The sequence below is a fragment of the Apium graveolens genome, chromosome 1, assembly GCF_009905375.1.
Source record: "Apium graveolens cultivar Ventura chromosome 1, ASM990537v1, whole genome shotgun sequence".
Taxonomy (NCBI): domain Eukaryota; kingdom Viridiplantae; phylum Streptophyta; class Magnoliopsida; order Apiales; family Apiaceae; genus Apium; species Apium graveolens.
Window position 1 is genome coordinate 183,104,887 of NC_133647.1, and position 14,263 is coordinate 183,119,149.

At 32.6% G+C, this 14,263-nt stretch overlaps 1 protein-coding gene across 2 annotated transcripts; it reads left to right on the top strand.

Moving 5' to 3' along the window:
- The first annotated feature begins 312 nt into the window (after positions 1-312).
- Positions 313-3,597, top strand: LOC141672915 (F-box/kelch-repeat protein SKIP11-like). 2 transcript variants are annotated; one of them, XR_012555739.1, is made up of 3 exons: positions 313-603; positions 1,066-2,792; positions 3,427-3,597. XR_012555739.1 is itself a non-coding variant. In XM_074479617.1 (2 exons), the coding sequence occupies exon 2, from the start codon at positions 1,350-1,352 to the stop codon at positions 2,688-2,690; it is 1,341 nt and encodes a 446-aa protein (XP_074335718.1). In that variant the 5' UTR covers positions 313-603; positions 1,066-1,349; the 3' UTR covers positions 2,691-3,139. The 2 variants fall into 2 exon arrangements, 1 of the variants encoding a protein (XP_074335718.1); XM_074479617.1 differs by lacking the exon at positions 3,427-3,597 and having other exon boundaries at positions 1,066-3,139.
- Positions 3,598-14,263: the final 10,666 nt, after the last annotated feature.

The window sequence follows — 14,263 nt, forward strand, 5'->3', positions numbered from 1 at the left end:
TTTCTAATTTCAAAACAGTAAAGAAAATAAATAAGAAAATAATATTCTATATTTTTAAAATCAGTAATTAGAACTTTATATTTTCATATCTGGCTGGATATATATTTAACAAATAATAATTATTATTTACGATTCAATAAAGATCTCGCGGTTCAGCTTGTTACCCATTTAACTCATTTTGTAAGTTTGACCATTTGTTTGTGAAATCATAAATCATCAAAACTTTTAAAATAAATAAAACCTCTCAATAATTATAACAATAGTGTTTGATATAATATGTATGTATATTGAAATGATTAGATATGTTATTTTAAAATAAAAGAAAGGGAGAAAGAAATAAAGGAGCCCTCTTGCACCTCTGCTTCTTCTTCCCAAGAATTTTGTAACAAACATTAAAAAACCAGAAGGCCTTTTCCTTCTTTCTTTCACTTCAAATGCTTATAACACAAAATACCCACATTACACACACTTATATTTAGTCTTAGGCTAGAAAAAAACACACACAAATACACACACTTATACAATTTACATGTTAAAAGAGAGCAACAAGTTGCATTTCTCATTAATTCCAATCAAGTTTCAATCTTTCTTCTTATCCAATCAGTAAGTTTGCATCTTTTTTATTATTTTCAGCTAAAGTTTGTGTTTTGTTGGTTTTTAATATCTTTTATGTTGTTTTTTTTAATTTTATCTACTTCGCTGTGATTGGTGTGTTTAGATTTTATTATTTTATGATTTATGTGATTGGATTAAGTGAAAAAGTTTATGGATTTTTGTGTTTTGGATTAATAATTAAAGTTCTTGATCTGAATTAGTGAGATCTGATTTGGGTAGTTATTAGTTTTGTGGATCAATGATTTGAGCTATATAACAGTTTGAATTTGATTTGTTTTATTAATCTTGCCCATTGACTTGTTGCTGTATGTTTATATTTTTGAGTTTGATGTGGGATGATTTGAAAAAAGATTGAATTTTTATTGGATACACTGTTGATCTGGATTGTTATGAAAAAGATTCATAAAGGTCAATTTTTTGGGTATACTTAAACTTGGGTTTATGTTGCAGGTCTTTTTTTGCATCTGGGAGTAATGGGGTCTGCGTAATTTATTGAGAGGATTTGTTGTGACAGAAAAGGGGCATTTTTGATATGCTTACATTGTGTTCTCATTAATACATCTAGTTAATTGACTATCACGATATCGATTTTGGAAGTTTGACAGGATTTTGTGGCTTTTGAGGTTTCCTTTTATGATCTTTTGCGGTTTATTTTGGCGGCGATAGTAAAAAGGATCCAGAAGAAAGTTTTTGAGATTGGAATATTGGCAGTATCTGACTTCTATCAAGGAAATATGTTGGAAGAAAGGTCTTGTCTGGTTTCGAGGAGGTTTACAAGAAACTGTGACAGGGAAACTAGTTGGGCTTGTATGAACTACCGGATAGAAAAGATTGAGATTCAGCAGGGGAAGCGACTTTTAGAATCTGATGGAGATGAAGAAGTTGGAGCTAGAAAATTGCCTAAGCAACTGGCTGCTTGTGAAGACTTAGATTTAGCTCCAACATCGGAAGAAATTGCTGTGATCCCCACTGACCAGTCGGGTAATCAACGTCATGCTGGCGATCATTCAGATTCAAGTTCTCTTATTCATGCCATCGGCCGAGACAACTCAATCAGTGCACTTATTCGGTCCTCCAGATCTGATTATGGCTCTCTAGCATCGTTGAATAGAAGCTTCCGCGAGCTGATTCGTAGTGGCGAGCTTTATAGACTGAGACGACAGAATGGTGTGATTGAACACTGGGTTTATTTTTCTTGTCAACTGCTTGGGTGGGAAGCCTTTGATCCTACAAGTCGTCGTTGGATGCGATTACCAACAATGACTTCGGATGAATGTTTTATGTTCTCAGATAAGGAATCTTTAGCCGTTGGCACCGAGCTTCTCGTGTTTGGCAAAATATTTTCGTCCCTTTTCATATTTCGATACAGTGTTTTGACTAATACCTGGTCATCTGGAATGAATATGAATTTTCCAAGATGCTTGTTTGGGTCAGCTAGTGTCGGGGAGATTGCTATTTTAGCCGGTGGTTGTGATTTATCTGGAAATGCCATGAGTGTTGCGGAGCTGTATAATTCTGAGCTAGGTGCCTGGGAGACACTTCCAAACATGAGTAAAACACGGAAAATGTGTTCAGCTGTATTTATGGATGGGAAATTCTATGTGATTGGGGGAATTGGAGGCAGTGACCTGAGACTTCTTACATGCGGAGAGGAGTATAATTTACAAACTAGAACTTGGACCGAAATACCTAATATGTCTCCTGTGAGGACGGGTCCGGATGGCGACATTGGGATGCCTGTTACAGCTGTGGCTCCCCCTCTTGTGGCAGTAGTAGGCAATGAGTTGTATGCAGCGGATTATGCAGAGATGGAAGTCAGAAAGTATGATAAGGATAGAAGAATCTGGGAAACTGTTGGAAGGTTGCCTGAAAGAGCAGATTCCATGAATGGCTGGGGCTTGGCATTTAAGGCATGTGGTGATCGCCTTATTGTTATTGGGGGCCCTAGAGCAGCTGGTGAGGGATTCATAGAAATCAATGCATGGGCACCAAGGGATGGACCCCCTCAGTGGAACTTGCTTGGGCGTCAGCAGTCTGGTAGTTTTGTATACAATTGTGCGGTGATGGGATGTTGAATCTTATCGATATCAGTGGAAACATTTGCACCTTCTGCTGCATTCTGCTGAGTGGGCTCTGCAAGGTTGCTTTCTACATAAGCACGAGATTCTTGCTAATCGGTAATTAAACCCATATCGTTTTTCTTGTATCTTAGTCTTTCTTTCTTTGACTTATTGTTGTCTTTTCGAGTGGAGAATGAGAAGAATATCAGATTTACTCAAGATTTGACAGAACGTTTTTTTCCCAAAAAAGTTCTTGAGTTAATTAAATTTAATACATGTTATCTTTCACTGGATTTCCAGCATACCTATTCTCATTGACCTAAATGTTGTGAATGGTAGGCGTGAGATACAATTGAGATAGGAAGTTATTGTAACTTGTTAGGACAATACATTGTTGTTTCCTGGCCCTAGTTTTGCAGAAGCTTTTACTAATAAATACAAAAAGGATTTACTTTCATAGTTAATTTATCCATTATATTGTTGGACATGTGAAAAGTAAAAAAGATTGTACTTCATTCATTCTTGTTGCTTGAATTATGATGCTTGTATTTTCTCATTATGTTCACTTGTATGCTTTCTCTTGAGTTTCTGTTTACTTGTAATTTGTGTAATTCTTTCATGTCATTTACCTTGTATTAGTTGCATCTTTAATCTCCATAAACATAAGAAAATTTATCATTATAGTTGTTATGACTGACTGTGAAATAACCATCATCTATTTTCTCTTACTATTTTACTTGTTTATTGCTAGTGAGGCCGTATCTTGGGGGGATTGTGCGTTATTATTTGCAGCTTAAAAAAGATGTTGCAACTGGGATATAATATAAACATGTAAAGTTTTTTCTGCATATTCATGTACTTGGGAATGTAAAATTATAGGTTGGAGCTCTTTGTTTAAAACTTGGTTTTTTCTTCCTTTCAAGTTAACTGCCCCGCATTTTTCTCTCCTTTTGCGTATAATATGCACCACTTTAACGTATTTTAGTAACCAAGACTGCTATAATAAGAAATAGTGACGCGAATCTTGAAAATCGGGAGGTAGCGGCATACTCATGTTTAATGGCTGTATTTAAAAGGCAAAAGTAAGTTGCCATCTTGCTTCTTCAAAAGGTAAACAGCAAAGTTACTTGTACCACTCATACTTCATCACAGTCGATATTGGCTGAGTTTTTAGTTGTATACCATTGTACTTATCTTATCACTCCCTTTTTCTGTTCATATGTTACGACTTGGGCTTGCTATTTTTGAAAAAGTGTGGCGCGTACGTAAAATGCAAATGGTTTTTTTATTTTGAAAACATGGAGCGCCCTCCATAAAGCCTCTTATTAGGTAATAACACGCAATCTATGGGTGAACCAATTAATCAAGACAATGAAATATTATCTTTTTGTTTTTGCTAATTGTTTAGAAATCAAGGATACAGAGGTACGAGCCTGTAGAACAGATCCTTGAAATACTGGCATTTATAAATGTTATACAAGTAGAGTAACATAATACAAAACCTATATAAATTTTAGGTTTATGCAATGGTGCTGTGTTGACCTCATGTGGAGGGCAATGATCAATCAACTCCCTGCTAAAGATTTAACTTTGGTCGGGGTTGTTGCACCATTTCACTTTTTTCGAGTTCATTTTTTTCAATAATTCGTGTGATATAGATGTAGATATTTGGTCTTGTGCAACAGCATTTGATTTTGTAGTTTAGTTGCTGCCTTCAGTGCCTTGCTATTTAGCTGGATTTAGTTTTTAACCTTTGTCTCTCTTTCATACAATTAAACCAAGTTCTATATATTTAAGCTTCCTGTTCCAATAAACTTTTAGGCAAAGAGTTGACTCTAAGTAGACCTGTTTGCTTGAAATTTTTGTACCGGGTGTTCTCTTTATTATATTGGAGGATAAGAAAGAGTAGGCAATCGATCGTGTCAAGATTGCCACGATGGAGGAGGGTGATCTCACATGGCTTTAAGCCTCAACATGTTTCATCTGTTCTTGGTTCTGCTATTTGCTTCACTTCATTTCTTATTATTCCGCTTTGCTCTGAGCAGCATGATTATTCCTTGATCATATTATGCAAGGAGTAAACAGCAAGATTATCACCCTTCATATTTGCGTATAATTTGTTTCCTCTGTTAGTCATGGTATTTGTTACAAAATACTTGTTCTACACATAACTTATTCATGTTTACAGTTTGTTTTGATAATTTGCATTTATTTGTAATATGATGATTTGGCATAGTTATCTTTCCACTCATTTTCTCCTGTCTCGGCAAGTCTTCATTACCTATTTGGTGTTTTAACATTTGACTGCTGTCTTGGTTAAACAAATTCCTAAGGTATGGATTTTCATGCTTGGTAGCACAATGTGTGAGTAAATATAGATTATGCATGAACATTAAGGCACTTTCGAGATTAGCAACTTGTTTTCCCTTTACCACAATGTGTTGTTCTCATATCCTCTGATTAAAACGCCTGTGGAATATGAAATATTGAATTGATGTATAGTACTATGAACTCGTGTTAGAACTGAAAGCTACAGAAAAAGTAGCTTTCAAATGTGTTCTTGCTCAACAATCTAGTAAAAGACTTGCTTCCTGTGGATGGTGATTCCTTTGCTTATTCTTTTTTCGCTAACAAGGGTGCTGATACTTTCCAAGAACTAATAACCAACATGTCTCCATTCCATCTGTGATAGGTTGTCGCATTTTATTTTTAATGATCTGACAAAATGAGCATTTCTTGAACACAAAATAGGTTACCAACATCATATTTCACTACATTTACATGTAATAATCTTAATCTTATTATGAGTTTTCTGGTTAAGAAAAATATATTTAGCGTATTCAGTAATAATCTTAACCTTATAATGAGTTTCTGGTAAGAAAATTACATTTAGCATATGAGAGCTAGAACAGCAAAAACATAACTATAGTAAATAGTAGCAAGCCTGAAAAATAGTAAAAATTACTGTAGCAAATAGTAAGAAGCATTAAAAGTTGGGTGGAATAAAGTTCAAAATTTCGGAATGGATAGTAACCGTGAAAATTGAATTTGAAAATTAAATGAGACCTTCAGCAAAATTACTAAGAGATAATAATAAAAGTTATAAATCTAAAATAATAGTAAATCTATTAATTTATTTTATAGTAGAAAATAAAGAAACAAAACAAATGTGTAAGAAAATTCTATATTGACAGTTAATATACTTATATAAATAAAATAAATAAATATTAGATTTACTAGCCTAAAACCTATTGGTTAATACACAATACAATATCATTTCAGCTCAGCATTACATGATGAGCTCAGCACCACGCTCAGCACCACCAGCTGTGTATTTAACAGAATGACACGTTGTCATAACAAAATTAGAACCTGCACATAGAGAGTTAGCTGTATATAGTAGTAGTCATAACTTGTAGAGTAAGAAAACATATTGTAGATAGATACACATTCTCTGTAAACATTACTTCTTCTTTTTAGTAATACAGCTTTAGTTTTTTCTTCTTGATTACTGATTGTTGATGATGAAAGTCTTAATGTTCATCTTATCTGCTGGTTAGATAGATGAAACTTACATGGTATCAGAGCGTAATTGATCGTTTATCGCTGATTTCTACGCCGGAGTGATCGTCGGAGAATTTTTTGCAATAATCGTTGAAGATTTGTTGATCTCTATAGTAGTTGAACTGAACGAGCATCTAAAACAGGTGTTTCTTGATTCAATCTCTGGTTATCGATTTGTTTTGTTGGTCATTGATATTTCTAATCTTGCTCAAAACGTTCAGTTAATCATTTCTTTATCTGTTGATTCATCGATCTATGATGAAGATTTCTTTATTCTGAATTCGTTGATTTGTGGAAGATAATTTTGTCGATCTGAAATCTTCTTGTTGTTGCTATTTCTTGACTTCTTGAAAACTGTTTCTGAGTAATTTCTAAGATTGAATTGTATTGAGACAAAATCTGTTGAAAATTATGGCTTCAGATTCTACACAAACAAATTATGTTCAAACTAATCAAGATCCTTCGAGTATATACTACATTCACCCTTCAGATTCTCGTACTAATCAACTTGTTTCTGTTAAATTCAACGGTGAAGGTTTTAATAACTAGAAACGCAGTATGATGTTGACTTTGTCTGCTAAAAACAAATTAGGCTTTGTGAATGACACAATTAGTATGCCTGATGATGTTACTTCTGTTGAATATAAAGCCTGAGAACGCTGCAATGATCTAGTGATTTCTTGGCTTTTGTTTAATCTGGATGAAAATATAGTCAGGAGTGTACTATTTCTTAAAACTGCTAGGGCTATATGGAGAGATCTGGAGGAAAGATTTGGATATGCGTCAATGCCTCAAATTTCTTCTTTGGAACAAAAATTAGCCGATCTTCATCAAGAGCAGCTTAATGTTTCAGAATTCTACACAAAACTCAAAACTATATGGGATAGTCCGGATGATGCATACCCATTGCCAACCTGTACTTGTGAAAGATGCTCTTGTAATCTAACAGGTCGAATCCAAAAGATGTAGCAAGAACAACGAGTTTTACAGTTTCTTATGAAGTTGAATGACAACTTCTCAGCTGTGAGAGGAAATATTCTAATGATGACACCAATGCTAAATGTGACACATGCCTACAGATTAGTGGCTCAAGAGGAAAATCATAAAGAAATGTCTCAACAAGTAACTCAGACCGATACTTTGGCTTTTGTTGCTGACAGAAGGAGATTTTCTAACAATTACTCTGGAGCCAAATTTCCACAACAGTACTCTAATCAACAACAATACTCTGCTCCTTCTCAGCAGTTCCAGATACAATCTATCAGAAAACCTGGGAGCTCCTATTACTGTACCAATTGTAAAATAAATGGTCATAGCATAGAAAGATGCTTTAAGATACATGGATTCCCACCAGGTTTTAAACCAAGAGAAAGAAAGGTTGCTGCATTCTCTCAGAATTCTCAGAATGTTCAGAATACATCTTTGTCAGATCACGTCGTTGATAGTACTGATGGAAATATGATTTCTACTCCTACCAATATTTCATTTAATTCTGCACCTCCTATCTCTATGGATCAATATAATCAGTTGATTGAATTGCTTGGCAAACAGAATTTTTTTGACAGAGATCAAGATGCTCAAGTACAAAATGGACATGCACTACTTGCAGGTAAAATGTGTTTGTTGTCTTCTTTTACAAAAGAATGGTTTTTAGACAGCGGAGCTACTGATCACATCAGTCCTTATCCAGATGATTTTTCAGTTCTTAATCCTGTGATTGATGCAAACAATTTCATAACCATACCAGATGGAAGTCAAATTAGAGTAACACATGTTGGTACCGTGGTTTTAAATGATAAAATCACATTTTCCAATGTACTTCTTGTCCCATCATTTCATTACAGATTACTTTCTGTTCATAAAATCTGTGAAGATATGCATTTTAATGTCATTTTTTCTGCAACACAATGCCACCTTCAGGACGTCTCTCAGAAGCATCTATCACTTCTTCTTGGTGAACTTCACACTGGTTTATACACCGTTGCACCAAAAAAGGATGTCTCTACTGCTCATTTTTTTAGTTCTTCAGCTGCTGCACATCTCAGTATTTCAGATGACTCAAAACTCTGGCACCTCCGTTTGGGACACATTTCTTTCTCCAACTTAAAGTTGCTTTAGCCTCATTGCAAAGTAAAAGAAGATGTTGCAGACTCTCTTTGTCAAATTTGTCCTAGAGCAAAACAAACTAGGAATTCTTTTCCAATTAGTAGTATTAAAAGCACTACTATCTTTAAATTGCTACATGTCGATGTATGGGGACCTTATAAGGTCAAGAATCATAATCATTATAACCAGTTTGTTACTATAGTTGACGATTATAGTCGTTATACTTGGGTACATTTGATCAAGTATAAATCTGAAGTTCCGTTTGTTATAGCCAAATTCATTGCTTATGCTGAAAAACAGTTCTGCAGTAAGGTTTTAGCTATACGATCAGACAATGCTAAAGAATTCACTAAAGGATATTTGAAATCAATTCTTCAATCCAAAGGGATAATACATCAAACCAGCTGCAGTTACACACCCCAGCAAAACGGGGTTGTGGAACGGAAGCATCGACATCTATTGGAAACAACCCGTGCTTTACAATATTAGTCCAATTTACCAGATCATTATTGGGGTGAGTCCATTTTATGTGCAACATACTTGATAAATAGGATGCCTCTTAAGAGTATTGGTAATACCACACCATACTTCAGACTCTTCAAAACAGATCCTTGCCTTGACAATTTACGTGTTTATGGCTGTTTATGTTACGTGTCTACAATAAAACATGTCCGCACAAAATTTTCTCCCCGTGCCAAACCTTCTGTTTTTATAGGTTATCCACTCTATCAGAAGGCATATAAAGTCCTAGATTTATCTACTTCTGAAATTATTGTGTCTCGCGATGTTACCTTTTATGAGCATCATTTTCCTTATCACATATTGTCTATCCAATCTAAATCTCAATATCTTTCGTCTACATTTCTTCCTACTAATACAACTGCAGTTCATACCTCACATTTTGAACCTGATGATTTGGTTCATACATCTTCTGCTAGTCTTCCTGATACAGATTCTCATGACATTTCTTCTACCACTCATTCAGATACTACAAATCCTAATATTACTACTATTGTCAATGATGTTACCACTGATATTTCTAACATCACTGATAATAGTGCTCATCCTGAAACTCGACAGTCCACTCGCATTAGAAAACAACCATCCTATCTTAACTCTTATCACTGTCATATTGCCACTCTTCATACTCCAACTCACTGGTGTAATTTAGTCAACTATTCTGATATGCCATCTTATCATAAAGCATTCCTTGTTCATCATGAGTCCATTCTTGAGCCTACTACTTATAAAGATGCAGCTGCTAATCCTTTATGGGTCGATGCCATGGCCAAAGAAATAAAGGAACTAAATGATAATCACACATGGGATCTCGTTGATTTGCCACTAGGGAAGAAACCCATTGGATGTAAATGGGTTTATAAAACAAAACTCCATGCTGATGGCTCTCTAGAATGTTGCAAAGCCCGCTTAATTGCAAAGGGGTTTACTCAACAGCACGGAATAAATTATGAGGAAACATTCTCTCCAGTCATAAAAATGAGCTCTATTCGATGTTTAATTGCCCTTGCTGCCAGTCATAAGTGGACATTATATCAACTGGACGTGAATAACGCCTTTCTTCATGGCGACCTTACAGAGGAAGTTTATATGAAAGTGCCCCCAAGTGTTCCACATAAAGCTAATCAGGTTTGTCGATTACGAAAATCTCTTTACGGTTTGAAGCAAGCATTCCGTAAATGGTTTGAAAAACTGGTCAGTGAATTAATTTCTTTAGGGTATGTCCAGTCGAAAAATGATTACAGTATGTTTATCAAACGTACTACAGATGCTATTACCATTGTTGCTGTTTACGTTGACGACATTATTGTCACTGGTAATAGTTCACAAACAATTGAGGACCTCAAGTCTCGTTTACATCACGTATTTAGCATTAAAGACTTGGGCATTCTCCATTATTTTCTGGGCATTGAGGTAGGTTATGTTACAAATGGCATCATTCTTAGCCAAAGAAATTTACTCGGGATATTTTAAAGGATTGCACCTTTGATATTTCTAAACCAGCTGTGACACCATTGCCTTTACATTTGAAACTCTCAGCTACGGAAGGTCCTTTATATTCTAAACCTGAGTTTTATCGTTCTCTTGTGGGCAAGCAGAATTATTTAACCAACACCTGTCCAGATCTTTCATACGCTGTTCAGACTCTAAGCCAATATATGCAGAATCCTTGAATACCACATTTTGATGCTCTTTGCCACACCATTCTATATGTCGCTAATACAGTTGGTCAAGGAATATTGCTCAATGCTGCAAATTCACTTACTCTCCAAGCTTTTTCAGACTCTGACTGGGCTTCATGTGTTGATTCCAGGAAGTCTATAACAGGTTACATCATGCTATTTGGAAATTCACCTGTCTCATAGAAATCGAAGAAGCAATCTACAGTATCACGTTCTTCTGCAGAGGCCAAATATCGTGCCATGGCTTCTACTGCTTCTGAAGTAACCTGGCTGGTTCGTTTACTTGAAGAGCTTGGAGTTACTGATTTAAAGCCTATCACACTTCACCGTGATAATCAGTCTGCCTTATACATTACAAAAAATCTGGTCTTTCACGAACGCACTAAACACATCGAGCTTGATTGCCATTTTACTTGAGATAAAGTCTTGGAAGGTCTATTACAACTCTCTTATCTACCTACTCAGTACCAACTTGCCGACGTTCTTACTAAAGTATTACCGTCTCCTCAGTTTAAGGATTTGATGTCCAAGCTGGGCATGTCTCCATCTCTGCTTTCTTCAACTCTTCAGTTTAAGGATTTGCTGATTTCATCTCCCAGCTTGAGGGGGGTATTTGTTAATACACAATACACTATCATTTCAGCTCAGCATTACATGATGAGCTCAGCACCACGCTCAGCACCACCGGCTGTGTATTTAACAGAATGCCACGTTGGCATAACAGAATTAGAACCTGCACATAGAGAGTTAGCTGTATATATATAGTGGTAGTCATAACTTGTAGAGTAAGAAAACAGATTGTAGAAAGATACACATTCTCTGTAAACATTACTTCTTCTTTTTAGTAATACAACTTTAGTTTTTTTTTCTTGATTACTGATTGTTGATGATGAAAGTCTTAATGTTCATCTTATCTGCTGGTTAGATAGATGAAACTTACAAAACCCGTGCCATGCACGAACTCCACTGATTTTTTTTAATATTACATAATTTTTAAAAAATTATTTGAATTCAATTCTTAATTTTATTCATTTAAAACTTTAAATGATATGATTTCATGGTAATTATATAAGTAAACGTATATGTTAATAACTTTTTAAAATATTAAAACTTATTATAATGAAAGGGGGAAATATTATTATAATGAAATTATTATTTTATTGAGGGTAAAAATATAACGTCTCCATTATGTTGGTACCTTAAAAAACTATTATTTTAGCATGTTGATTACTTAATCGATTAACTATAACTCTATAAAAAATATTTGAAAAGGGCAATATTATTGATTGAATGATATAATTTTATTGATAATTCTAAGTGTATTTAAAAAAAATATATTTTAAATAAAATTTGATGTTTTATTTCACATGGATAGGATACGAATTATACTTAGTCTATTATTAATTTAATTTATCTCGGATCAGTGATTTATATTATTTTATTTTAGCCCGATACCCAATACACCGACCAAATCAAACTAATTATTTTTAGTTTAATATTTTTTTTAAATTCCGGATCAATAACATAATTTTTTTTAGACTAAATAATTAGTATATATGTTTTTTTTGTTGGTCGAATTGTATTTTTATTTTAATTTTGTATTAGTCTGAATCAATTGTATAATATATTTATTTATCAAAGTTCATTGGTATAATTTTTTTAGGAGAATTGATAATATTATTATTTTATCTTAACCCGAGTCACATTATATATCAACCAAATCTTAAGAATTATATTTAGTTTGTTTAAATTTAATTTAGTCTGAAGTAACAAATTAGAATGATATAGAACTCAATATAAATTAAAATTTAGATTGGTAGAAGAAGTTGAATTTAATATCAATTATAGAGATATAGAGTTCGATATAAAATAGAATTGAAATTGGTAAAGTGATAGAGGAAGTTCACTTCAATATCAATTATAATTAGAATTGATCGACCCAATAATTAGAATTAGAACAATTAAATAAGGGCAATTAAGTAATTTCAGCAAGTACCGATCGACCGACTACCAAACTTTTAATGTTCCGTCTATTATAATATAGTATAGATGGAAGATTATAAGTTAGAAAGTATTAAAATGATAGGAGATAAAAACTTTACTTTTAATAAAGATATAATTCAACATATTGAAAGTTGTAAAATAAGTATGCAAATAATAAATGAAAAAATAGATATTATAGCTATGATACGAACAATGTTGGAAGAAAGAGATGAAAAAATTAGAAGACTGGAAGAAGAAAATCTTTTAATAAAACGAGAAAAATTTATTAAAGAAACTAATATAGAAATTCAAATAAAAGACTTAAAGAAGTATTAACTGAACAATATAAATAATAAATGATTTAAGACAAAAAATAAAAAAATGAATTGGATAAATCCAAATGCAATAACTAAAAATAATAGAAAAAAAATAAATAAAAAAAACAAGAAAAATTACAAATAGAACTAGATAAATTGCAAGAAAGAAAAAATAAAATTGAATATATAGCTCAAAAACATAAAAATGAAATAGATATAGAAAATAAAACATCATATTTTGATTTTGAAAGAAATAAAGAAGTTAGATATATAGCTCAAAAACATGAAAATGTAATAGATATAGATACGATAAATAGAAAAGCAAAAATAAATTTAATAACAGATGGTTTGATAAAAAGAGAACTATTCAAATTAAAATAAAAGGAAGCAAATAAACTAAAAAAATATTTATTTTGGAGCAATAGAATTTACAATAAAAGCATATTTTCAGAAAAATATTGATATTCCTATACATATATATGTACTAGACGATAGAATAATAGGAAATATACAAGATTCATTAATAACAGTAGTAAAAGGAAACTTGATATATCAGAAATTAAAATTTATAATACAACCTTATTTTAGCATATCATTAAGAGATGAAAATAAAGATAGATCTTTAACATTATATTACAAATTAGATGGAATAAAAATGCAAAAGGGAAGTAAAGTAATTAGTATAGAAACTAAAATAGTTTATGCTATGACCGGAAACCATCATGTAAAGAAACAAACGGAATTAGGAATAATAGTACCAAAATTATACAATGATATATTAGAAAAAATTGAACATAAAGAAGAATCTCAAATAACAATCCCAGAAGAATTTAGAATAGACTTTAGTAATAGACAAATAATTCCAACACAAAGAATTAAACCAATATTAGAATGATCTAGATTAAATTTTAGAAGAGAACAAAACCCTATAAAATTAATTAAATCAATGAGTATGACCAGTAGAAAATTAGATTTAATAAAATTACTGTGTTATGAATCAGATAAATTAAGAATAAAAATAATAATATTTAATGGAATATTTGCCAAAGAAGTCATAACAGAAATAAATACTGGAGCAACAAAAAGTCAAATACATATAACTGAAGTTGACTCAAACAAATGTGAGGAAATAGAACCTCAAATAATAACTGAACCAAATAATTCGAGAGAAACAATAATAACAAAAGGTATAAAATTAAGATTAAAAATTTTAGACTTAGAATATAATATAAGTCTAGGAGTAATATAAAATGATGTTAGTTATCAACTATTATTAGGAATGGATTTCTTAAATGAAATAAAATATAATATATGAAATGAAGGAATAAAAATAAATAATCAAAATAAATTAATATTTATAGAAAGAATATGAACCTGAAAGGAGATAAACAAGAAGAAAGATGAAATAGAAACTATT